Source organism: Excalfactoria chinensis, chromosome 10 (genome assembly GCF_039878825.1).
Source record: "Excalfactoria chinensis isolate bCotChi1 chromosome 10, bCotChi1.hap2, whole genome shotgun sequence".
NCBI lineage: Eukaryota > Metazoa > Chordata > Aves > Galliformes > Phasianidae > Excalfactoria > Excalfactoria chinensis.
The window spans coordinates 5166000-5191513 of record NC_092834.1 but is presented as its reverse complement, the minus strand read 5'-3'; the positions used below and the strand labels follow the sequence as shown (position 1 = coordinate 5191513).

The window sequence follows — 25514 nt, the reverse complement described above, 5'->3', positions numbered from 1 at the left end:
TCTTGTTGCACCTCTGCAAGATTGCAGCTGAATTTGTGGTTTTGTGTTGAACTACTCAGGACAAGTTTTGTTAGCAGCTGATTAAGTTATATTTTTCCAGTAGTTGTGCTTCAAGGAAAAGAAACAGTGTGGGGGTAAAGCTGCATTTCTTTTCTTTGCTGAGAAAAGAGCTTTTATTTCTTTCACAAGAAAATGAGACATTTTCACAAAAGACAAGTAGAATTTGATAATGCCAACTGTAGGTTTCAATTATACATATTTTTCTCTTTTCTTCCCCTAAAGGAATCGTTAATGCCATCCTTCATAACATGGAGAGAAAATCATTTGTGTGCGTGAAGGGAAAGTTGTACCGTGGCTCCTTGGAAGTAATCCACAGAGCTGCCTGGAAAGGTAATAAAGAATTCTTAGATACATGTATTCTATTTATTTTTTTTCCCAATTGAAACAATTTTGGCTATGTTTTTGACCGTGCATTTGTTTGTTCATGTGCTGTTTACAGCAGGATTTGATCAGCGTTTGTGTCAAAGTCCAGCACTAAGTCAGTTAATAACAACCGATGTTGTAGCTCTTGATGGCTTCAGAGTGCATTGGATGCATTCATAATACATCCTCAGGTTGGCTCTGCTTGTGTTTTACCACTGACTGTACCAGGGTTTTGGTGATCCTTCCTAGGTGTTGTCTTCCTCCTTTTCCCCACTTCAGTTTCTTAACGATGAGTGCTAGTAAACTGGTGTGTTGTTACAGATAGAAGATAAAGACAGAAGAAGTGTTCTCAACAGTTCTGATTTCTTGCTCGTTGGTAATAATTAGTTGTTTAGGTTGATGTGAATATGTTATCGACAGAGGAAAGAAGACTGTGAGAAGAAGAAACAAGGTCTCTATAGGGGCTGAAGAGCAGTAATGACTCACCACACGCACCAGCATTCACAGCAACTAGACAGCAGATATGGCTTCACCCTCAGCATCTGTTTTACAGTGAGACAGATGTCTTCAGTAAACAAGCATTATCTGAACCTGATACCTTCCTTGTCTTAGATGAAAAGATGAAAAAATTATTAGTGGTGCAGGTCTCCTCTCTGCTTTCAGCTGAGATAGTTGATGGGTTTTTCTGTTCTCAGCAAAGTTCCCCTTAAAGCATGTATTTTTAATTGCACAAGCTAAGTAAAGCTGGCTGCTCAGCATTCAGCAGAATTTTGGGAAGCCATATGCACTCTAGGAGTAGCCGCGTATTTGATATAACAGTGACTGCGGTAACCGATCCTCTCATTGAAGTAGTGCTGGAACATTAGGAGCTGGCCACTCAAATAAATCAGGAAGCGAAATACAGCTTTGTCAATACTGCCTTTAGCCCTGCTCCTATAAATACCTTGCACATGTGAGCAATAACCTTAGTGATGCATATGTAGTTCCTCGTGCCTCATCCTTTAGGTTTGTGCGGGACTGGCAGATGTGAATTCTTCCTGTCTAGATTTGGTAGAGATGAGGGTGATAATACTCAAAGTTCTTCCCAGTGCTTAATGTTCATTGCACTATGACAAACCCTCACCAGATGTGCATGGCAATTTGTTTCACAATGGCATAACGTAACTGCATCAGCAGGTTTTACTGGGTGATGTGAGGTCTCACTACGTCACCTGTGCTCTTGAATATACTCTTTAGGGACGCAGAAATGACCTGAGGGATGGAACATGCCTAAAAGGATAGGCTGAGTCTTGGGGCTGTGCATCTTGGAGGAGAGAGGGCTCTGGGGAGACCTTAGAGTGCCCCTTCAGTATCTAAAGGGGCTGTAAGAAAGGGGGACAGACTCTTTATCAGGGTCAGTTGTGATAGGACAAGGGGAAATGGTTTCAAACTAAAAGAGAGGAGATTTAGATTGGATCAAAGGAAGACGTTTTTGCCAATAAGGATATAATGAGGCACTGGCACAGGTGGCCCAGAGAGGTGTTGGGTGCTTCTGGAGATACCCAGGGTCAGGCTGGGGGGGCTCTGAGCTCCCGATCAGCTGTAGCTGTTCCTATTCATTGCAGACAGGTCATACCAGCTGACCGTTAAGGGTCCCTTCCAACTCAAATGACTCTATGATAACATAGAATCCTTGTGAGCAGAAGACGGGGAATTAAATAGATTGCATTACTAAGCTTCTGTTTTTACTTACTGTATTGTGCCTCACATAGCAATACTATGGTCGATGGAGGGTGAATGCCACAGGAAAGAGCAGTGACGTTTGTCCTGTGTGAGATCTTTCAGGCAGGAGTGTGGTGGAGAGTGAGACCCACAGAACGCTGCCGCCAAAGTACCATTTGCCTTTCCATGCTGTGCCATAGTGATGGGGGAAATCCAGGCTTGCTTCAGCTGCAGGCATGCCGGTTAAGTAAACCACCTCACCCAGCCCTGCCTTGATTGCCTTGCCTCAAACACACAGCTGTGCTACTTGGCTCTCTTGCCAGGCACCTGAAGGTGCAGCCAAGAAAACGTGTTACGTGGCAATGCTGCTGTTGGTTTTCTTTTCCCTTGCCTGTAGTCACGCATGCAATTTCCTTTGCAGCTCCACCCTTACTAAGGGCTGTCCACCACCTTCCCCTCTGCCCAGGGGCCTTTGGGACAAAACTCTACTGGGATGCTCTGGGGATCAGAGTGCAGGTGAGTGGGTGAGATTGGGAGCTGGGGAGTTGGTGATGGAGGGACAGAGGTACGGTGTATGGAAAGGGAATGCACGTGGTGATGGGGCTGCTCTGAGGGCAATACTCTGAGAGGAGGAAAGCACTGCTGTAGGGCACTGCCCTGAAGGAACCCACGGCTGGCAGTTTTTGGGGGGGGAGATGCTGCTATAACCGCAGGAGGTTCTGGGAACGGCCCACCCCGCCGTGGCCGCGACGGAGGCGGGGGAAGCGCGCAGGGAGGCGGCGGCACCGCCCCGGGCCGGGGGTGGGAGCGGCGCAGTACGCGGGGAGGAGGAAGCGGTGCTGACAGCAACACGTGCCCTCCGAGGGGAGAGCAGCGCGACCGCGGAGAGGTCCGGCTGGAGATGGACGTGCCAGGCTGGCAGGTAACCCGGCTCGCCCCGAGGCTGCGGCTGGTTCTTGTTGTTATCTGCGTCTGGTCGCGGTGGGGTAAATACGGTGACTTCTCTTAGAAATCAAAGCTGCCCGTGGGAGCGAGACTTTGTGCGTCTTTTATGGATTTTGCTTGTGCTGCGGCTGGCCGGGTTGTTATCGGACTTTGTTCTTGTAGCACTAAAGTAATCCAGGGGGAGTGAGTTTGTAGCGGGCGGTTTGCTTTTGCTCCGCTGTCTGCTTTTGCTTTGCAACGTGCAGCTTTTGCAGAGCAAGAGGCTCGGAGCAAAGCGGTCAGAGTGGTGTGCGTGTTTGTTGTCTACGTAAGAAAGTTAGGCTGAGAAGAATCCACATGTCTTTTACCCGATCCCTGATCTGATTCGTCCCGTTTGCAAACTGCAAAGGAGTTGAGTGAAGTTTAGGCTTGCAATGAGAAATAATCTGTTTTTTTCAGTGGTGTTTGCATAGCACGGCTCTAGCAACTGACAGGGAAATGCTTCATGCCCTTAATGTTATGACAGTGCTTGGAAGCTAAATCACTGCCATGTGATGTTAAGAAAATGGGAATTCTCACCTGCATATTCCGGTGTTAATGTTTGGGTGATGGAGCTGTAGGAGTTGTCAGGTATCCTGCAGTAGTTTTGGTTCCCTCTCGGTGGTGATGCTATTGAATGGGTGCTTCTACCTGTCAGGGTGAATGGGAGCTTTTGAGTAATAATCCTATTTGTTTGATTTCTCGCTGCTGTCATAAAATAGCTTATGGTGGAGGATTGATTCAGCACGTGCAGCTCTGCTTTGCAATAGCTGCGGGAAGAGTTTGAGTGCAGAAAGCAGTGCAGAATGGAAAGTTTCAATCTATCTAAGTTTGTTTTAAGCACACTTCATTTCTAACAGAGATGGAGATGTCAGAAGCATCTTTAACTTGGTTAACATTGAAGAAACCATCAAATGGGTTGAATATGTAGGTTTATAGAATCACTTGGGTTGGAAGGAGCACCTAAAGGCCATCTGTTCCAAATCCCCTGCGCTGAATGGGGACACCTGCAGATCAGTTGGGTTGCTCAGAGCCTGGTTCAGCCTGACGTATGTGTGTATATCTGTGTGTATTTAAGCTGTTTATTAAAACCTGAGATGTAAGGAGCACCTGCAACTAGACTCAGCACAGGTAGGCAGCTGAATAGCACAGGGATCCCTAAAATGGACCCCAGTGCACTGGGTGGTCACAGGGGTGGGAAGGTGTTGCTTGTCCCCTTATTTGAGATTTTGGGGCCATCTGTGATGAACTGGGTTGGTCTGGTGTGCAGCCTGCATCCCTTGGTTACCCCCACAGAGATTTTTCAGGTGATATTGTACATCTGTTTGGCTTGTTTGGTTTAAGTTATAGCGATTTGCTCATCTCCTTGTCTCCGAAGAGGATTTCTTGTTGTTAGCTGAAGGTTGCTGTGAGTCCTCTGTTAGCTGTAGTGAAATTCATGCATGTGTGCAGCAGCTTGAGGTGCTGCCATGACTGGAGGACATGTCAGTTTTGGTCACTCATCCCTATACTCTGAACTAATTGTAGTGGGAGGCATTTGGATTTGGGGCAGATGTGTGGTCTCCTAGCTCACTCTCTATGGAGGGGAGAAGCCATCTTCACCTTGGCGGAGGAGGCCAAAGCATGCTAAATATGCCCTAATTTCCTCTGTACCGGTTCCATTCTTGAGTGGAAAATTGCTCCTGATTTCCTCAGATCTAGAGGATTTATGTTGGCATCCTTCCCACATTCCCATTTTACTTCAAGTTGCATTTATTAGACAGCGTACATGCAATAGAAGCTTGCTTTTAAGTGACAGGACCGCTTTTTCCCAGTCTGTTCCTACCCACGCCAAGCAGTTAAATGTTCCCCAGGTCCTGGGGGACTGTTTCTCAAAATGAAATTGCTCTTTGCAGGATTATGAGGTTGTCGGAGACACGAGTGCCTCCAACACTGCTTGCAAATCGACTGTCAGCCTAACAGCTGCACCGCGGAGTGCCTGTTGATGCTGTAGCAATCAAGCGATGGAAGTAGTTATTATCTGTTTTGGGGGCAGTTTGTGTCTGTCAGTTTACACTTTTTCTTTGGGGTGGGGGGTATCCCATGTAAATGAGAGTCCTGAATGAGGGCTGTAGAATCATGTGCTAAAAGAAACTGGGCCAAGTTTCCTGCCCAGTTGGTCCAATGATATTGATCATCTTATTAAATGCTTGGCAGTTTCTTCACTTGAAGGAATTAGATTGGGTGTAACTACAGGTTTACCAGCATTGCCACAGAGTGGGGTGATTGCTGCGTCGGTGGTTTTGCTCTACCTTAGGCAGCAATTATAAGGAAGTTGTTAATAAAACACTTCATTTGTTAGCTGTGCTCCATCTTCTCTGGATCTCCAGTACTGTGCAAGTGGTAAGGCACTGCAGATGTGTTCTGTGCCTGTACTGCCCCTATAGCGATGAGGACATCACTTCTACAAGCAAACCGTGCTGTTGCCACCCCCATTCTAGCTTGTCTTTCTATGCTAGGGCTAGTACCTTCACCTGTGTATTTTTATATGTAGTAACTCATCATGTAGCCACTGTGCTGATGTAAACTGAGTTCCTGTTAAAAGTATTTGGGAATTACAAGTTTTCTTCTAGTTCATTATAAATGCAGTCCTTAAAACAAGGCAAAACCTCTCGCAGACAGTTGGAGCCAAGCTGAAAGCCATTTGACCTGTCCTTTCCACTTAAAAATTGCTCATTATTTCACATAACTCAACATCTGAAGTGAGAATAAATGGGAAAAGTTCAGTGATTTTATTCATTTATTCAGTTTAATCCTGAGTTTCTTGTCAGTGAAATGAGATGCTGGTTCACACACATAACTTACCCATGGAACTCATCACTGTATGGCATTCCTTTTGCTTATTCTAAACGATTTAATAAACTTTTAAGACAAATCCATGTAGGAAAGTGTTCTAGGGCTGTTAACCTCAAAGCTGCAGATACAGTTTCTGGCAGAAGCAGCCCCTAAATGACGGATTTCTGGAAACCAGGAGATTATTTTGCAGGTGGACTCTATATGATTTGTCAGCCTTATATTCTTTCCTCTGTACATCTGCTTTTGGTCAGAGTTAGAGGCAGCTTATTGGGCTGAAGCGATATTTGGAGCAATGCTGTCCACTTACATACTGTATGGGATAAAAATTTGGAGAGATTCTTTTCAGGTCACCATTACTTTGCCCAAAATCTATCCGAGCAGGTTTACATTGGAGAACCCCACTTGTGTAGGTGGGATGTATGGTGTGGCCACCTTTCGTCTTACAGCATTGCTTGGTGGTAATGCTTCCTGGTGGTAATGCGTCCTTAACTACAAGCAGTTGAATTAAATGCTTTCTTTTGGTTTCTTGGTTACTGTTTGTGGAGAGTTGAGTTAAAGTGACGCAGAGGATGATTTTTCTGCTTGCCACGTTGGTGCTTGTTTTGTATGTATTTACACAGATGCTCCTTGCTAGCTTGTTTTCACTTTCCCACAAGAACAATTTGCTAAAATACCAGTAAGACAGTGACATAGGTTTGGAAATCTTTTGGTTGTTATTTTGTTTACCTTCTAGATCGGGGGTGGGAGGGGGAAAATATTCATATCCTTCCTTTCTGGAAAGTACTTGTACCCTTGACTATTCTTCCTGTTACCCACTCCGAAGAGCTCCATTTGTATTCTGCAAAGTAAATTCTGCTTCAGTGGAGTCTTTAGGTTGGTACAGCCTTCGTTGTTTCAGAAATTCTTGGAGTTGTGTAGCTTTGCTGCCTTAAAATCAAAGATAGAAGTTAATTTGGAAAGGGTTCCAGCTCTGTAGAACGCGATAAGTTGAAAGATAAAAGTGCCTGTGGGATTTTCCAGCAAGTGCTTTTATTCCTCTTTTGCTCTTACATATAGGAGAACTGCTCAAGAACTAAGTTTTAGCTGGGATATGGCATGTAATCTAGGCTCTTTGATTGTCTCTTAATAGAGATAGAGTGAAAATGAGATGACTGTTCTAACTTAAGCAGGCATTTGTCTGTAATGTTGTTGATGTGGAAGTGGTAATGATTTGGAACTGTTGGCAGGGACTGGCAGAGTTTCTCTACTCATGTTACCATGGCTGTGATTTCTTTCTTTTTTATATCTGGCTTATTTGGCTTTAAGTGGGAAGGGGTTATGGTGCTTAGTTCAGTAGCATTCTATTGCAGACCAGTTTCCCTTAACGTGAAGCCCTGTTGCATTTGATGTTATTGACAAATTCAAGTGAAAATATCCACCTAAACTGAAGTAACACAACTCAGTTCCTTATTGCTGCTTCTCTGGCTTTCAAGTGGAATGTTTTCTGGCATCTTCCCTCATGGGAAACATCTGCAGAAGCAAATGACAAATCATTAATGTTAATTCAATAGCCAGCTTTGTTCCAGGTTTCTTGTACTTGGAAACAATTAACTGTAGAGTTTTGTTTTGCCTGGTTTTCTTTTTTCTTTTTTAAATACGAATATTTGATCTCTTATGTATGCTAGTGGATTTTTCAGAACTGATTGTGTGCTTATAGTCTTAACTCCCTGTTCCCTACTTAACTAGCGGTAATTGTGGTGGCACCGTTGTGGTTGGGGTGTGATGCTGTGGAAGTGGCTGCGTTATGCTTAACTTCATAAAACTATAATATAGAATCACATATATAATATATATAGCATATAATTTGGTACACAAAGCTTATGACATGCTAGGTGAGGATGTCTGAGTTTTGGATCCTTCTTCTAATTTAAAGACTCTGGCTTTTAACACCCACTGAACAATACTGGGTGTCTCATGGTCACATTCAGCCCCCCAGAAAAGTCTTATCTGGTCTTTGGTACTAATCAAAAGACAGCTGAAGATCAAGCATTCATCTGGTGTAGAATTTGTTTGAACCAGAAAACCTCTTAATCTATTTAGCAAACTGCGGGCAGTTCCCATTTCAGGACACTTGTCAAATTACCGCCTCTTGCCTCTATCTGTTAGGCACAAGTAAATGGAATCTGGATAGCTCTTAAATTCTTTAAAAGAATTACTGCGTCTTTTCAAGGTTTTTATTGACAGCTGTTGCAAAAGTTTTGTTTGTGAGCTCTAAGTGGTTGTAATCTACAGGGAGGGATAGGAGGTTGTGTAATGATGCAGAAACCTGTCTTCATGGGGTCATCCATCTGGGTACAGCAAGGGGACATCAAGAGCTCTCCAGACCTAGGGTTTGTGTTCTTCAGTCAGTCCGATGTCACTGAAATGGATTTAAATCCAGCAAACTCTTTCTCTTGAATAAAGACATTCAAAATACCTTTATGCTGATGTTTAGGTGTCTCAGGCCAACAGACGAGGTGATCATCCTGATGGCGTTCAGTGAGAATGGACAGTGTTTATGAAGATGCTCTCCAGACAGTCCTAGGGAGGCCTTAGTGTCATGTTGAGGCTCTGCAGCTGAAACCCTGGATGGTTCACTTCATCCTTGCGTTAAGTTGCGGCAAACTCATATCTATCTATATCAATCTATCTATATCAATCTATCTATATCACCTTTTGATTTGATCTTCTAATAGTTACTGGAATTGTAGCTTGTGATTTTCTTGTGGATGATGTCAGTCTATAGGGACTTCTGCTTTAGCAAAGTGAAAAACTGGTGTGTAGACTTGGGTATGTGACTGCTAACAAATGAGAGTTAGATGTACCAACTTTGTCTGATCTCCTTAATGGAAAAATCGGGCTGTAACAGAACCCAGAGTCAAGTTGCGTGTTTCTTTTTCCTGGAGGCTGTAAACTCGTGTGGTGTATGGAAAGATAAGCCTCATAGTTTCACTTCTGTGAGAAATAGCTAGTGGTTAGAGAGACCTATGCTGGCGTATGCTTAGTCATTACAATTAAGAAGAAAGAAGTTTAGAGGAGTCATTAGGTTTATTCTGCCGTTTGCAGGCTGAACATCTTACTGCCACGTCGCTTGGGGGAATGGTGTGACTGGTGTTAGCTGCATGCTTTTGCTTTTTCATTGTTAAAGAAGGACATTATTGTCTGTCAAGGATGAATCCATTCCCCAGAGCTGCATGTATAAATAAATGGGATGAAGCTCCTTCACTCCAAAACGAAGGCATCCTGATGCATGTGCTTGCTTCTCCATCATTTAACAGTCCTGCTTCTTACCCAGAAGCCAGGCTGGTGTAAGCAAGGGAAGTTTTCTTGGCCTTAGTCTTAGTTTATATCATCTCTTTTCTACTTTTTAACCAAATTAAGTGTGTTTCAGCTTATGTTTATGAAGTTAGCAATGCCCCTTATGGCTTACTCTTTATCTAAGTTTACTGAAATGCAAGGATTTGCTGTATGGATGCTAGTGGTTCTTACCAAGATCTTTCCTCTGTAGCCACTGATTCTTCGTAAGTGGTATGGCAGTAATAGAGTTATTTAGGGAACGCACACAAGTGATTTGCATATAAAAAGATTTGCATAACTTTGTTTAATAAGAAGATACTTCAGTGCTTGTAAAAGGCGCTGCCTTACCGGGCCTCCTCTGGAAATGAGTCTCCAGTTTCCTTCCTAGGTTTGTTTTCTCCGTGAGTTATGGAAAGGGATGATCTATTTCTGTGCACCTCTTGTTACAAAAATATGCCTCTTGTTATGAAGGAGGTGATGGGCTTGAAGGAGAGAGTGAGGGAGGAGGCTGCAGGCCTGAATTCCCTCTGGAGCTGCTGGAACATGCAGTGCTGCCTCTCTTTCCTTGTACTGCTCCTCATGTGAGCCACGGTAAACCTTCCATTCTTCTCTTTGTTTTAGACATCACTCTATCAGTACCCGCAGACTTCCCATGTCACTCCTTCCCCTTTGCTGCTCATCAGCTTTCCCTCTTCCCATACTCCTGGATGTGCTCTGCTCCGTGTACCACATTTCCAGGGGTGTGATTGGAATCCATGTGGCAACTTAGAGAATCCAGTGTTAAAGAAGCATCCCACTTGCTGGCCCGATCTCTGCCCATGACACAGTGCCTTTGAAGGGCAGCATCTGTCGTTCTAGGATTTTGCTTGGGGTATGATTAGATGTGCACAGCCCCTCCTGTGATGGATGGCTGCAAGAGGCAGAGCTTCATGCCCAGGTGTCCTTGGGGGGAGGTGTGATGCTCGGTGTGGGATGACATTACAAAGCACATACCTGATTGTAACACCTTCGTGCAGTCCTATGAATTAGATGGAGGGAGGCCTTCTGGCACACGCAGGTACAAGTGACAGTATTTTGAAGGAAGCTGAAAGAGTGGAAGGAAATTGTGAAATATTTTTAGATAAGTGCAGCCAAGCACTTCCTCCTTCATTTCCCCACATACATACTCATCATTTTTCTTTGGTTTCAGAAGAGGCAGAAACAAACCGAAAGCAGTACTTAAGCTGCAGTCAGGCGCAGGGTTTTTTCAGCAGCTTTCGCTATCAGGTGCTGTCTTAAGGTACTTGCAGCAGCTGGTGGGTCTGTTACTTCTTCTACTGACTGTCTGTGCATTAATGGTCAGATGGAAGCTCTGCAGACACCCAGAGTCTGAAAACCCTGTGAGATCTGAGGAGGATATTATTGAAGATGCCTTTATTGTCTGCACTGAACAAGCACATTCTTCTTAAGCTTTGCATTTTCCTTAAATGTTATGTCAATTAAAAAGAATCTGCATCCTGGCATGCTTTGCCAATGAACCTGTCACAGCATCACAGGATGGACTTGCATTATTTGAAGCCCTGAAAGGGAAACCTGAATCCAAACGCAGTGGCAAGATCTGGGAGCTGGCCGGGAGCTGGCCAAGACCTGACCCTGCTTTTGCTGCAAGCTGCCTGTGCAATGGAGATGTTAGCTACACTTCAGCAGTGTGCTCCCTTTCGTGCTTGTTAGTACTAAAAATAATTCTGACACTGATTTCCCCAGGGTAATTAGCCCGTGCAGAATCAGACTGAGGTTAGACTTCTGATGCTGTCACAGATTTAAGCTCAGGTATTTACCCTGTGCTGCAGGGCATGCAGGCAGGAAGAAAGATCTGTCTCACTTGTTGTATATTGTCATGTACGCGTTTAATTCAGTGGCCCTTGCTAGCTTGTGTGATCACCCCCAAGGGGATGGCCTCAAGCCCACCTAGATCAGATTTCTGTTTTGGACTTGTTTTTTCTCTGCAAAAGAAGCCTGATGCTTGAAGGTCTTGATAACCAAAGAGATATCTTGTCCGCGGTGAAGTATGCAGTTCTATTTCAATTACTTTAAGTATGGGTGTAACTGGTGCTGAGTTTGGAATGTCCCAGGAGATACCGGTAGTTGTGAACAAAGCTCTGGCTTTACTTGGATGTGCAGATGTTTTGTGGCTTCGTTTAGTATGTACGGATAAATATTTTCTTATCTCTATGGCAGTCGATGCTTATGGTTAAACATTGCATTTCCAAAGAAGCAACCAAAAGGAGCCACTGCAAAGAAGGAAGCATGGGTTGCTTTTTCTGAAGTGATTCTGCTCTTGGTTGTCTTTGTTGTACTCAGATCTATCTGCTGGCTTTGAGGGTTCATCCGAAGTGCTTTGGCAGGGAGTGTTTCAAGGGTGTTTCAATGAGCACTGTGTACTTTGGATGTGCAGAGTGCGGTTACTTAAGGAGAAGAGCAGGAACATATTGTGATTATTGTGATTTCCAGTATGTAGATCAGTTTGGTTTTGTTCTGGCTTCCTGACAGGGCTGTAAGTGAAACTGAATTACAGGATGATTCCTCTATGCTTTCAATGACTTTTGAAATCTCTCTTGGAGCTGCCTGTTAGAGCATCTAAGGAATGCTTTACCTCTGAATATTCTGACTGTTAAGGGAGTAAGTAGCGTGTGCTACAGTAGGAAGGAGCAAAACACGTTTAAACAAAGGAAAAAGTAAACCAAAGGGCTGTGATCAGAAGGTACTTAAGGGAAGATAAACAGCTAGAATGGCTCGTTCCATCAGTCAGATGATGTGCTGTTACCAGTTGTTGTATCATTAGTTTTGTTGTTTTTTTCCTAGTCTCCATTGCCCCCAAAAGAGGAGGAGATGAAGCAAAAGAACAAGATGTAATAAAAATGACAGGTGCAGGCCCAAGTGGTCTATCCGAAGGAAGGGATTAAAATACATGGATTGCTCTGAGCCTCTGAGATTTAGCAGCGCATTACAGTATATGCTGAAGAAGATAGGCTAAAATGATTTTTTTATTATTATTATTCTTATATACTTCTTCTTGCATAAGAGCAAGGAGCCATTCAATTAAAAACAACCCAGTTAACATTGATAACAGGAAATGTTTCTCCCTGAATGATCATTGTTTGCAGCTTTTTGGTACAATGGTTGATGCAAGCAAGGAATAGAGGCTGTACTTAGAGCTACTATTTGGCAAAGTACACCTCTCCCCGTGGGTGCTTAGGGGATATTTGGAGATAAGCTTGGCACTGAGCTTCTGAGACAGTGGAAGGAAAAGGAAAGGCTTATCTGTGGCAGATAAGGAGTATGTGAGTGAGCAACATGTTGACATGGGGGGGGAATGTGCTTTAACAAGAAATGGGCAATTTTTCTCTATAAAGTGTTTTTATTGATGCTGCTCAGTGTGAGATAGGAAAGTAGAGGGAAATTGATGGAGGAAGAGAGAATGGACTGGATTTATTAGCAGTGCAATCCAACGTTCACCAGAAGCAACAGTCTTAAAGCCAACGTGTGGCTCTGTCTCCAGTACCAAAGTTGGGTTGTGTGGTGATCCCCATCCCTCACTTTGCACCGTTCTCTTTGGGGAACGAATTTCTGCTCACGGGGGTGGTTTTGTGTGTGGGTTTGTTTTTTCTTTTCCTCCCCTGCAAGAAATGAGGAAGTGAAAGAGGTGCCAGTCTGCATCTGGCAGATGTCAGGCTGCATTTGCACTTCAGACTGCATTTGGGCCTTCTTTTTTTTGTTTGACTAAAACCAGGACACTTGCTGCTGCAAAATAATTTTTGCAGTTGTGCTTTAGAGCAGTCGTTTGGATTCATTTGCTTGTCATGACAACATTTGTAAAATGAAAGTGCCAGCTGCAGCAGGAGTGTGGGTGTGTGGATTCAGGAGTGGAATATGGCCAAACCTCTTGGCGGTGCAGGGCTGGGCTAAACAGCTTCTCTGGCCTCACTTCAGGCATCCCTGTGCTTTCCTTACACAGCAAATACTGCCAGCACTGCTTGGTGGCAGCTGTTGGAGCATCTTTGCTGCTGTGCTGGGAAAAAGCAACAACAACAACCACCAAAAGCTTTTTGTGCTTTTTCTCTAATTGTTTTTTTTTTTCTTCCACTGTGGTTGTCTGCCCTGGGGAAGAATTTGCACGTGGTGGGTTGAGTGCAAGTGGGTCTCATATATACTGTGTGGTCCCTGTGTGCCAGCCTTGCTGAGCAGACTTCTGTAGCATGGAAAAAAATACCTAGAAGAATGGAACAGGAGCTGCTAAGGAACAGAATCTCTGAGCAAACAGAGAAAAAACCATAGCAGTGGGTCGTCAAATTGAGAAGGGTGGAGAATAACAGGAAAGGAATGGGAAGCAGCAAGAGCCTTGGGAGGTCAGTGTTGCGAGCCGGGTCCTGCCTTTATTTACACTGAATTCACTTTGGCAGGTTTTGTGCGTGTAGACAAACAACACAGGGAGTGCTGGCATGAAAGGAGTTGTTTAAATGAGTCCCAACAGTGGTGTTTCATAATGTTTTGTGCAAACGTTTGGCCTAATGATTCCTCTTATGTGATAAAAATGCTATCAAGAAGGCCTGTTAACTGCATTATGAATTTATCTAAAGAGGCAAGAAAGAGAAAGCTGTCAGCCAGGGTGAGCAAACTGAGCCACGTCTCCAGTGAACTTGCGTGGGGCTCTGGGTGCTTCAGCATTGGTTTTGCTCCTCAGGGATGCTGTGAGGAAAAAATCATTCCAGTTTGTCCATGTGCACTTTGATACTTGGCCTGACTGCGGGAGCTAGAGATGAAAATACTGTGTTAGGTGATGTATATATTAGCAAACACCCCTGTATGGACAAAACCTGATACTGATGAGTTGAATGCACGTAATGCTGTAACAGTGTATTAATTTTTGTATTGATTATAGCTATTCTGTAGCAAGCAGTGTAGATGGGAGCATCAGTGTAGCAACACAGATTGGAGGCAGGAGGGTTTGTGTGATTCTACAATGATATGATAGTTTTAGTTGCGTAGTAATGCAGGGAAAGAATGTTTTGTAGATGTCCAAACATTGCAAGTATGGTGAGGATAGTCATAACATTATTTAAATAAGTTAATAACGCAACCTTCAAATTAATGTAACAGTAGATGTCTTAGAGAGCAGACAGCGATTCCTCTGTCTAGGTTTATGCACATTTATATTCTACTCTCTGATCATTCTGATGTTTTCCTTAGTGATCGGGATAGCAGTAGATTAAGTTAATTTTGGTAAACCCTGCAATTTGTTCAGCTGCATGTATTTAAATGCACTGTGGGTTTTGGGAGCAGCAGTCATGAACTTAATGGGTATACATTGCTATTGATGCAGGTATGTGAAGTAAGCTGTGTTGCATGTGTCGTCAGAGACTGTAAAAGAGCTAATCTTGAAGGTTTCATTAGCTGTTTTCTTAATGACTTTGGGTGATGATTTGACTTTCTGCTTTTCAGAAGGATGGTTGTTCAGCTGTCAGCCACCAAAGACCCTGTCTGTGAGGATATTCCAGTGCGCAGAGGCATCCATTTGACCCTTGTGTTACAATGCATATTCAGTGAGTGGTTTTGGTTTGAATCTTGTCACCCCTCCCTGTTGCAGGTATAGATGAGAGATGAGAGTCCACCAGCAGCTTTTCAAAATCTTTAATTCCTTCTGTTTGTTTCTGTCCTCGTTTTCTCTCAGCTGCCTTCTTTATGAATATTACTTCTGCAGGGGTGACCTCCATTGAGAACGCATTAACAAAAGGGAATATTTCTAGTTCTTACTTGGACTTTCTGATGTTATCTGTTATATATCAGGACACTCTTCTGCCTCAGTCCCCTAGTTTATGGAGTTGGTATTTTGTGTTGCACTGGTTCACCTGTAAGTCATGTAAGAACCCTCACAGCTTAAGAAGTAGCAAAGAAATTGTGCATAGCCCAGAAAGTCATCATCAGAAAGTGCAGTGCCAGCTTTGCCACCTTTTTTGTGTGCTAGCATTATTGTGATTTAACTCCCATCAGTACGTTTTGTACGGAAACAATTTGAAATGGGATAAATCACCAATTTTTGCCAGTTGGCACTTGGCAGAAGAAATGAAACAGTGTCTCCTTGTAGCAGCCATAAAACAGAGGACAGACTTTGCATTTTAGTGTAGGATCAATTACTTTTTTTTTTTTGTTTTCTCCCTAAACAATTAAACCTACCTACCAGATTTCATCAGGAAGCACTTAGTAATGCTTTCTGTCATGCTTTCTTTTTACTGTTTGGAAAAATGACTGAAAGTTTGAAGGTGATGCAACGTGAATCATAATCTTCAACTGCTGTTCATTCACATAATTGACTTGCCTTCTTCCTACGTTCTTTTTAATCACCCCAGGAATCGCTGATGCTGCTTCGTACCAGAGGCATTGCTGAGGTTCCGGTGTGCAGCCATGGACTTGGAGAAATCATCTGTCTGGGGATCCCTGAAGCAGAGAACGAGGCCGTTCCTGCAAAACCTAAGTGTGAGGAAGACAAAGAAGAGGTCGAGCAAGGTGCTGGTGAGCAAGGTCCGCTCCCTGGACCGGCGCCTCAGCGTGTCAGTGCCTGACATGCTGGAGGTGGAGACTCTCACGGAAGAAGAGACAACATATTCAAGCACTCAGGTGCTGTCCAGTGGCTGCCCCAGTGGTGCCCCCAGGCCGACGGTGTCTTTGAAAAGAAGAAACTCATCAATGAGACCAGAGGGAGAGGACTGGCCATGGCTGCAGCCTGTGCGCACAGAGCCAGCTGTGGCCCGCTTGGATGCACGCATGGCAGACAGCCCTGTGTCTGAGGGGAAGCGACCGTCCAGCGATGACCTCTTGGAGCTGCTGCAGAGAGCCCACCTGAGCACTGAGCTGACAAATGAGATGATGGAGGTAAGGGGCTTGGAATTAGCTAGTCTGAGCTGCCAACGTGGGGCTTATTTGAGTGTGTTTTAAGGGATGGAGAAGGGCGCCTTGTGCCAGGAACGTGTAAGGAAATAAATAGTGAACATAAACCAACCACGATATTCAGACATCCATTCTGTCAGTCTGGAGCAGTAAGAAAATAGCATCTTTTTTTTCTCTACACCTTTGTGGTCAGTGCTCTTGTGACAGTGCTGCAGGAACTGGGGGATCCACGTCTAAATTGTCCTGAAACAGTAAATCCTGCCAGACCTGCAGTGGGGAATCTGCAGGTGCATGATGGTTGTCTGAAATGTTTTCGCCAAAATTTGCTTAGTTTGTCTTGTGGAAATGGGCATGTTTCCATGCCTGCTGTGATGCAACATATCCCACAAGTAGCCGCTGACTATCGCTTCTAGTTGCTGAATTTCAGACTTGTTGGCTTGCTGTTGTCTGCATTAAAAGTAGCTCAAATAGTTTATAACTTCATTTCTATGAGTTGGACTCGGTGGCCGCTATGGGTCCTTTCTAACTTGGGATATTCTGCAGTTCTTTGCTGTACCACATCTCACATAGAAGCATCTGAGATTAATCAGCATATACAGCTGACTGGAGACTCTGGACACGGTGTCATTTTAGGACTTTGTTTCCATGTTGTTGATGGTACTGATGGAATAGGTTAACTTCAAGATGATTTCCCTCCAGGTGCAGAGCAGTCTGTCTTATTCTCTGTAGCATTTAAATCATTCACAATGTATGTGTGTGTTTGTGCATATAAACATTTTAATATATAATTTCATACCAAACCATTGCTCTGTGTGAATGCACTACCTTCCTTCCTGTTATCTGCCTCCAGTAGCAACTTTTAAATGCAGAGATTATTTCTAAGTAACAAGTGGCAGAATGAAGCAAGTGAAACAGATAAGGAATATCAAAGTAAATCTTTTTGTCTTTAGCTCTTCTGCATGACTGAACAGGCACTAAATCTGTGCTCTATGCGCCCTAGGTTGAAACAGCATGTTGCATGCCTACTAGTTGAGGTTGCTGTAGAGAGCACAACAATCAACTCATTCTTTTGTGAGCAGCGTTTGCTGATTAGCGAGGTGTAAATTAAAAGGAAGGCAGATCCCTGGAACAAAATAAACTAAAAAAAGCAAAGATGTAGGTTGGGCTTTTTTTCCCCCTGAGTTGCTTGTCACATGCCACCTACTCATTTGCTGGTTTCCTTTGGTCACCCAATAGCATGAGATACTTCCTGAGCCTCACGCACAAGCACAGTGTGGGGTTGTGGTTGTCAGTCTTCTAAATGCTCATCACAGAGCTGTCAGTGCACGGAGTGTTCCGTCTTCAATAAAGGTTCTCCTGCACGTACTACATATTAATTTGCTGAGAGATTTACTTACTTAATCCCCCGTTGCAGCAAGTTAGGCAAATTAGAAGGGTGAAGGAGTTACCGACCTTGCCTTTTACCCCTACCTCATCTGCTCATGTTGCAGATGAGGTAACGGCACTTCTAAAGACACTTTCTGCCTGTGGTTGTGCATCACTGCTGCAGTGCACTAACACCATTTCTTCATCTTCTAACACTTGCTGTGTGTCAATAGCAAACCCAACCCCATCTGGTTGCTGATGCACTTGATAAACTTGTTCTGAATTGTTCTTCCACACCAAACGAGAGATGGTAAAGATTGTGAACCCAATCAGGAGGAAAGTTGGATTTATATATGTGTATTCATGCACGTGCTCTTGTTTTACTTTCGTACACAGACGCATTTGAGACTATGACCCACTTTGTGAGTGAAGCCTCATTTGCTCATATTTAAGCTCAGAGTTATCTCTGTGGTTAATGAAAATCAAGATTTCAGGAATATGTTTTCAGCTGAACTTTGATCTGTATTCAGTGATGTTATTGCAATCAGCTACCTAGAATAATAGCACTTCACACTATATGAAGATAAAATGAAAAATATATTTTCGATTCTGTGTTAATGCAATGCAAAACAAGCTGTGAAGTGAAAGTATTATCATTGCCAATGATGGTGCCTGTAGGGGATTCCTGTGAAGCCAAAGATTACCATAGAAGTACTTGGTTTAATGCGCACAAGTGAGATTTTATGCATACTAGTCAGGATATTCCAAGTTAGGGTTCCCCTAGCAGCTGTAACTCAGCTCTGTTGTGCAAGGAAACTCTTCTGCTGCTCTTTATGGTGATAATTTTTCTACTTCTAATGTGTTTTTGCAAGGTGGCCAAGTTATGATTACTATGGGAACCATAATGTTAAATTTCGTCTGTCATGTGAGTAAAATTTTACTTGCAGCACAGAAGTATTGTGCTTCCTGATACGAAATATGTGTATTCGGGGACGGGAGAAGAATAATTATGTGGAAGCTTGTATTTATTTTAGCATGTCAGTATATCTTGGTTTTACGTGTGATGCAGAAACTGGTTCTGTTTTTCTTTGTATACTGCTCAACACAATGCAGCTCTCATCGGAGAGATGTGGATGTTACCACACTGCACGCAATAACATTTTCACATGGGGATCAAATTCCACTTTGTGTGCATTTCTGTAGAGCGAAGTGGTTGTTCTTAGAGTAAATCCCTGCATTTGAATAGGCTGAGACTGCTCTGCATTAAGCCAAAGAGTTCCCCATGCATGTTGGTCCTCCTCAATGTAAGTGATGACATTAGACTATCCTGGTAGTCAAAATAGCATGAGTGGTGTCCTTACCATGGAGCGAACCCTTTGTGTGTCCAGGCAGTCTAGACACCATACCTTCAAGTTTTTGCGTGAGTCAGTTTTAAGAGGAAATGTTTGACTTCCTCTAATGTGTTCTAATAACAATCATTTGAGCCTTCCAGTTTCTATAGAATGTGGGGATGTACACGGCCAGCATTTATTTTCCCCTCTTTCCCTTCGATCATTTATTGTTATTACTATTATTATTTTCATGGTCTTTCCATCCCTTGGAGTTACACACATTGTATACGTGCATAGCTGAGTTACTGAATATAAGCCAAAAGGCACTTAATCTTTAGATCGCACCGAAGATCACATTAAGTGTGCAGTCACTGTAAAACAAGTGAAAAAAATATCCCATCTCAACTATAAATAGGTTTTAACAAATAATGTAAATGGTTCTGAGTGTTTCCTTCACTAACGTTATGACTTGAGGGGTATTAGGAAAATTTTCTTGATCCTTATGCTACTGTTGTCTAATTCTTTGTACTTATTTTTTATAGGAATGTGGAGGACTGGCTTTGGATTCATCAGTATCTTCTCAAATGTTTGATGATGGGATGGTAAGTCCTTGAACCTGATCAGACTGTTTGGTGGAAGCAAATATTTGTAGGCTTGGGATGTAACACTGGCGGCAATTCTGAACAGGAATTACTGAGTTTGCTATGGCAAAACCTCATAAGTAGCATTGCCCGCTGCTGCTGCTTTTCTATCTTCTAGAACTGTATAAAAAAACGTGGTCTGCTCGGTAGCTTTATGAAGTGCGTACATCCCCGCGAGTTCATTACATGATGGTGAATGCACAGTGAAAACAAATATTGCATGAAGTTGCTAGGATTTGGAAATCCTGTTCATGCATTTATGTTGTTTACTGTTACAACCCGTTTTAGGGTGTAATCCTCCTTGTGTTACTCTTGGCTTTGTGAGTTTATCCGACAATGATACTTGGCTATTTATGTAATAAAGTCTCAGAGAAACATATTTATTCCCCCTTCTGACAAGCAAAGGCTTCCAGAGTGAAAGGTTTGTGAGAACACCTGCTCTGTTCATGTCTGCCTGGTGAGATGTGCAGCAGGGATTGATTTCTCTGTTCATTTTAGGGTGCAGAGGAAGGAAGTGATTGTTTGAGCCATCTGCCCAGCCCCTTTGCTTACCTGCTGACCATCCACCTGAAAGAAGGCCGGAACCTGGTTATCAGAGATCGCTGCGGTGAGCTGCACCTCTCAGCTGCTTCCTTTTATGAGTTGCACCACTCTGCTTTCCCTGACTTGAGTTTGGCTGCGCTTTGCCCCGTCAGCTTCTTTTCTTATCTCTAATGCAACAAGCCGTTGACTTGCGTCCAGATCAGAGAGCTCAACACCTGGGTTTGTCCGCCTTATACACACAGGGGAGGGAGCTGCCCTGTGTTTGCTGCTCCTCCTGCCTGATTGTGCAGCTGCAAAACCCCTCCCTTGTTCTCAGCATCTGTGGTCATTAATCTTGGGAAATTCTACCCTAGCTTAAAGAAATAACAGTTTTGGGATGTGGTAGATGAAGTACCGAGTGCTTTTTGGGTTATCTGTGAAGACTGTAGTGAAAGGGAAACTGTGAGAGTTAGGGGGGTGTAAGCCAAATCTACCCCCCATCTAATCTCAGCTACAATTTGAGCTGAAGGAATAGGGTTATTCGTACAGGTTTAAAGGAAATAAGCTTAAAGTAGCCATAGACTTACAAAGGTTTGCATCTGGGAGAATCTGTATGGGTTAGTTAACCTTCATATGGGTGCATGCTTTTGGGATTTCCATCTTCTGTTATCTCAGTTGACTTTTCCCATGTCTTCACCAAACAGTAACTCTTGGCCAAGCGTGTGCTACATTTGCCTCCTAGCTTCCAGCTTTTGGAAGGAGCGAATGAATACTTAGATTAAGATCATCAGTCTTCAGACAGAAGCATGTACTTCCCGACGGCATAGCAGTTCATCAGTTTTACTAGCAAGCCGCACAAGCCAGGACACATCCAGCTGTTTCTACAGAAAAGATACTATAAATGAGCAATTCCAGTAGAGGAGGACTTCTATACAAGGACAGAACACAGTTTGCTCTTGACTGTGGTTTCCTGCATAAGAGTGCAGATGCTTTAACTAAGCTTTGTACAACGGTGAAAGGGGAAAAATCAATTGGGGTCTGTCACTGTCTGTGGCAGATGAACTGTTCATTTAGAAGACTGTGAGATGGTAAATAATTCAGTAAAATTCCTCCTTTTTTATTTCCTTTAAGTGGACATTGGGATGGGGGGCAGAAATAGTGACTTAATAATTGTTCTTCAGGCACAGTTGTGTTGGTGGCCTCTTCAGGTAAACATGCTGGTGATGCCCGATGCTCAGCTCCATAGATCTGTGCTGTCCTACCGGTTACTCAGGATTTTTGTGAGGTATTTAGGTCTGAGCTCCAGCTGCTGTGGTTTTGCTGTGTGCTTTTATAAATGGGAAGTTGTTGGAGAGATGAGCAAAGCCAACAGGGGGAAACCTCAGAAAACTTGTGGGCTGGGAGAAAATGCAACTTCCCTTCTCTCTCCCTCGCTGTGACTCCGGATATGGCCGCTGAGCTGGGTTGTAATATCCCCCTCCAATAGTTTGACTGTAGGAACATGCTGCCTGCAGCCAGTGCATCCTTCAAACTGGCTGCAGAGCCGGGGTTGGAGGCCAAATCGTGCTCATTCATGTTTTGGGAACAGGAAACCCCCAGAGCTAACCAAGCAAAGCTGTCTGACGCAGCTGTGTGATGGTTTCGAACCCTCTTCACCACATGTTTTAAATGTGCAGCAGGGTTCTCTGGAACTCTGCAGTGGGTCAGTGCTGTGTTGTTGGTCATGTGTTTTAGCGTGGGCAGTGGGGGTATGAACATCCTTTGGTCAACACTGTGTGAACAACTGCAAAAATGCTCAGGTAGGGTAGCAGGGATGTCAGGCTCCACGAATAGGAGTTCAGCAGTGATTACTCACTCACAGTGGTCTTACAGTGGTGGTAAGTGATCAGAGATGGAAACGAAAGGACAGAAAGTTGTCATATAAACTATAGAGCCTGAATGAAGAGTGTATTGCCATCATCTTCGACTTAGATCAGTTTTGTTAAATTTCCTACGTTTTTGTTTTTAGTCATTGCAATAACAGCAAATGCTTTGGGGGATGGGGGGGGGGTTGGGGAAGACTCGGACATTGGTGTACAGTTGGGGAAAGCTTTGTGTTTGCTCAAAGCAAATTGCACTCGTGTGGTGCCCTACCCTGTTCTCACGTTCTCACACCTGCACTTTTTCCCTCAATATTAACTCCCTGGCATCCCCCTGAACGGCTCCTGCTGAGGCTCAGGGGCTTGCAGGAGGAGCAGAAGCCTCTCCATGTGTCCCTGCTGCCCTCTGCTGCCTGTTTGCTGCCTTGTCTGCAGCCTGTGCCATCCTCAGGGCAGGGGGAGGAAGCGGCAGCTTCAGTTGCATTGTGCACTTTAATATTGTGTGTATGTATGTATTAATATAAGGCATTTGGCAGAGAAAATATCAGTCTGCCATTGGAAACAGCTGTTGCTGGATAGTCCTGGTTCTTCTTAGCAAATTCATGTCTTTCCCTGAGTTGACTTCATTATAAGCTTGTACTGAAGGAAGTAATTGCACTTGGCTGTGTAAAGGTGAGGAATGGTTCTGCTTTAAGATTGGCATGTGGCTTTGCTTTTCCTAAACCTTGCAGATACTCTTCTGAGCTCCCACTTGCTGCATGCTGCTCTTTTAGGGACATGTTTCTGGTTTATTTGCTTCTCCATGATGCTTCTTGGGATACAGGCCACCATGGCCATACATTAGAGACTGCCTATGGAGACGGGGCGTGCTTGGCAAGTGGAAGTCACATCCCCTATGTATACATTGTGCCTTATGGCAGATGTGTGTGGGTGCTCCCATATTTATGATTGCAGCTAATGAACCAAACACTGTGAATGTGTGTGGGTACCAACCCGTTACCAGCATTTTGCTTTTTTGTGCACTTTGTATAGGGTTCTTGTTACTAATAACCCAATAACACGATGGTGAGGGTGAGAAGTTTGTGACTTGTGTAGTTTGAATGCTGTAAATGGTAACAAAGCAGAATGCATTTTATTATTGAAACGTGCATATCTGAGAAACAATGCTAGTTCCATAGGAGTGAAAAGTACTGGATATCTTATTTGGCTTTGATAACATATTAAGAAAGCCAAATGTATCCTAGGCTTCATCCAAAGCAATGTGGCCAGCAGGGCAATGGAGGTGGTCCTGCATCCTCTGCTCTGCTATGAGACCTCATGTGGAGTCTTCAATACAGGAGGGGCATGGACCTGTTGGAGTGCATCCAGAGGAGGGCCACAAAAATGACCCAAGGGATGGGACATGTCCCCTACGAGGATGGGCTGAGAGCTGGGGCTGTGCAGCCTAGAGGAGAGAAGGCTCTGGGGAGACCTGAGAGAGGCCTCTCAGTACCTAAAGTAGCTGTAAGAAAGAATATGGAGAGAAAAGGGGGACAGGATGGCACACACTTCCCTCTTTAAGCACCGATACTCCTGCGGTACACCTGCCATAGCTCTGGGCTGTCTCCTGCCCAGCTCTATTATGGTAGCAGTGCTGGAGGCGAGGATGGCTTTGCGTAAGACTTGGGGGTTTGTCGGCTTGCACGGAATAAATCCATTGTTTGGTAAGCAAATGCTCAGAGCAATTAGGCTGAATCACTCCCTGCAAACACACTGATTAATTTAAATTCTCTCTGTTTTCAGGGTATCCGCAATTAGATCATTAGCTCTTCGGATTTATTAATTATTCAGATGTATTAGGCAACTTTTCACACTTCTTTATGAAAGGCTTAATCATGACTAATTTACAAACACTGCGGATTTGAATGGCTTCAGTACTCATTTGTGATGTTCTCTGGATTCCTCACGGCTCTGCATACAGCAGCTCGTGCTGCAGTGGTTGCTGCTGTGCTGAACCCAGTTTCTGTAGGGATTGTTTTCCTATAGGTACAGATCCGCATGCATCCTTCTCATCCTTCCTGATTTCCCCTTTAAGCCTTGATCTCGGCTGTTTCACCACAAGGACGTTGGTTTTCCATTTGAAAAGCGTGTTCCATTATAAAATGTCTTTTACTGCTTGTTGTAAATAACTCCAATAATTCTATTTCTAGGAGGATTATAAGGAATCTATTCTTTATATGCATATAAAAGAAATCCTTCATTTCCTTCTCAAGATTCAAATGTAGGATTTTAACCAAACCTTGAAACGGTCTGAGTTGTGTTTCACGCTGTTCTTGCTGTGAGCTTTTGGGATTCTAATGCAACTAAGTGGTAATTTTTCTATGTATGCAACAAAACTTGTTTCATATGCTGCATTTTCAGTAAGTTTACTCCTGTAAAATGGAGCATGCTTTGAAATCGTATGGGATCTGGAGTTCTTTTTACTTCTAAATATGAATCGAGTGTGTATACTGTTATGTGGCTGATGTGGCACATCCCTTGCTGGCTGCTAGAGGGCAGCAGTATCCATTTAAAAACGCCATTAACAGTTTCTTGTGCTGCTGAACCCTGTCTTGTTGCTGTGTCTCAGCCACTTTGGCTCTCTGAGTTTGCTCAGGTTTTAGCTGTGGTTCGCTGTGCCTGGACTTGTGGCTTTGTAGCGGTTGTGGGAGCTTAGAGAAGCAAAAGAATGGAGGTGAGCATCACTTTTGGTACGTTCTTGTGCAAAACCAGGTCTAGCTGGTAGAATGATTGGCTGTTTGTTGTATGGAAGTCATCCTTTCTTTTTTTGCTATTAACTGTCTCGGTTGTCTTTGCTGAGAGATCACTTCTCAGAAGCTTTTTTTACTGGCCTGGCTTCTTCAGAGTATTCTCGAGCACCTGTTGTGTCTAATAGAAAGCTAAAACAACTTCCTTTGACATCAGTTCATATCATAAATCACCATTCACTGATTTGAAAAGTTTGGCTAGACTGTAGATTGCCCCTAATTAATAACACTGAATAGATGCAAATATCTGTCTGGTCTTGAATCCAGAAGGCTTCAAACCTTGAACTCTGCTGCAGTTAATAATTGGCAGCCTGTGCTATTCATCCCATCAGGTGTGGCTGCCCCACTGGCCCTGCTTCTCATTCCGTGTCTCCTCTTAGCCTGTGCTGACCACCTGAAAGCAATCTGGGGCATTTTAAAGACCACCAGAAATAAGTGCAGTGACCCAGGGAGACACAGCGGCTTTGCTGACACAATGCAAGGGAAACCTTGACAGCCTCAAGAGGAGCCACAGTGCCTTACCCCCTCCATCCAGCCTTGTAGCCTAACTCGATCAGCCCAAGGAAATGCCACCGAGCCCCAGTTCATATCCAGCTGCCACCTCGGAGGTTGAGGTCCATCTGCCTGCTGGCACAGAGGTGCCATTCTGTCATTTGTAGGATGTTGGAGCTGCTCTCCTGCACTGCTGGCCCCACTCCCCTGCCTGCCTAGTTGAGATGTTACCCCTCTGACAGCCTGACAGCCAAGCGCTGCCGAAACCCACACCCGCTCACAATTATTTTCCCTAACAATTAACACCGCACTAACTTGACACCTTTCCCTTGTTTGGCTTTTGTTAGCCATCATCCCTTT

At 43.9% G+C, this 25514-nt stretch overlaps 1 protein-coding gene across 1 annotated transcript in view; it reads left to right on the top strand.

The window, feature by feature from the left end:
- The first annotated feature begins 2928 nt into the window (after positions 1-2928).
- Positions 2929-25514, top strand: part of MCTP2 (multiple C2 and transmembrane domain containing 2) — a 104874-nt gene continuing 82288 nt past the window's right edge. The window contains exons 1-5 of the mRNA XM_072345870.1: positions 2929-3046; positions 14716-14816; positions 15621-16143; positions 19397-19456; positions 19994-20102. Coding sequence (XP_072201971.1) covers positions 15676-16143; positions 19397-19456; positions 19994-20102 — 637 coding nt within the window. The 5' untranslated portion in view covers positions 2929-3046; positions 14716-14816; positions 15621-15675. The remainder of the gene's footprint in view (positions 3047-14715; positions 14817-15620; positions 16144-19396; positions 19457-19993; positions 20103-25514) is intronic.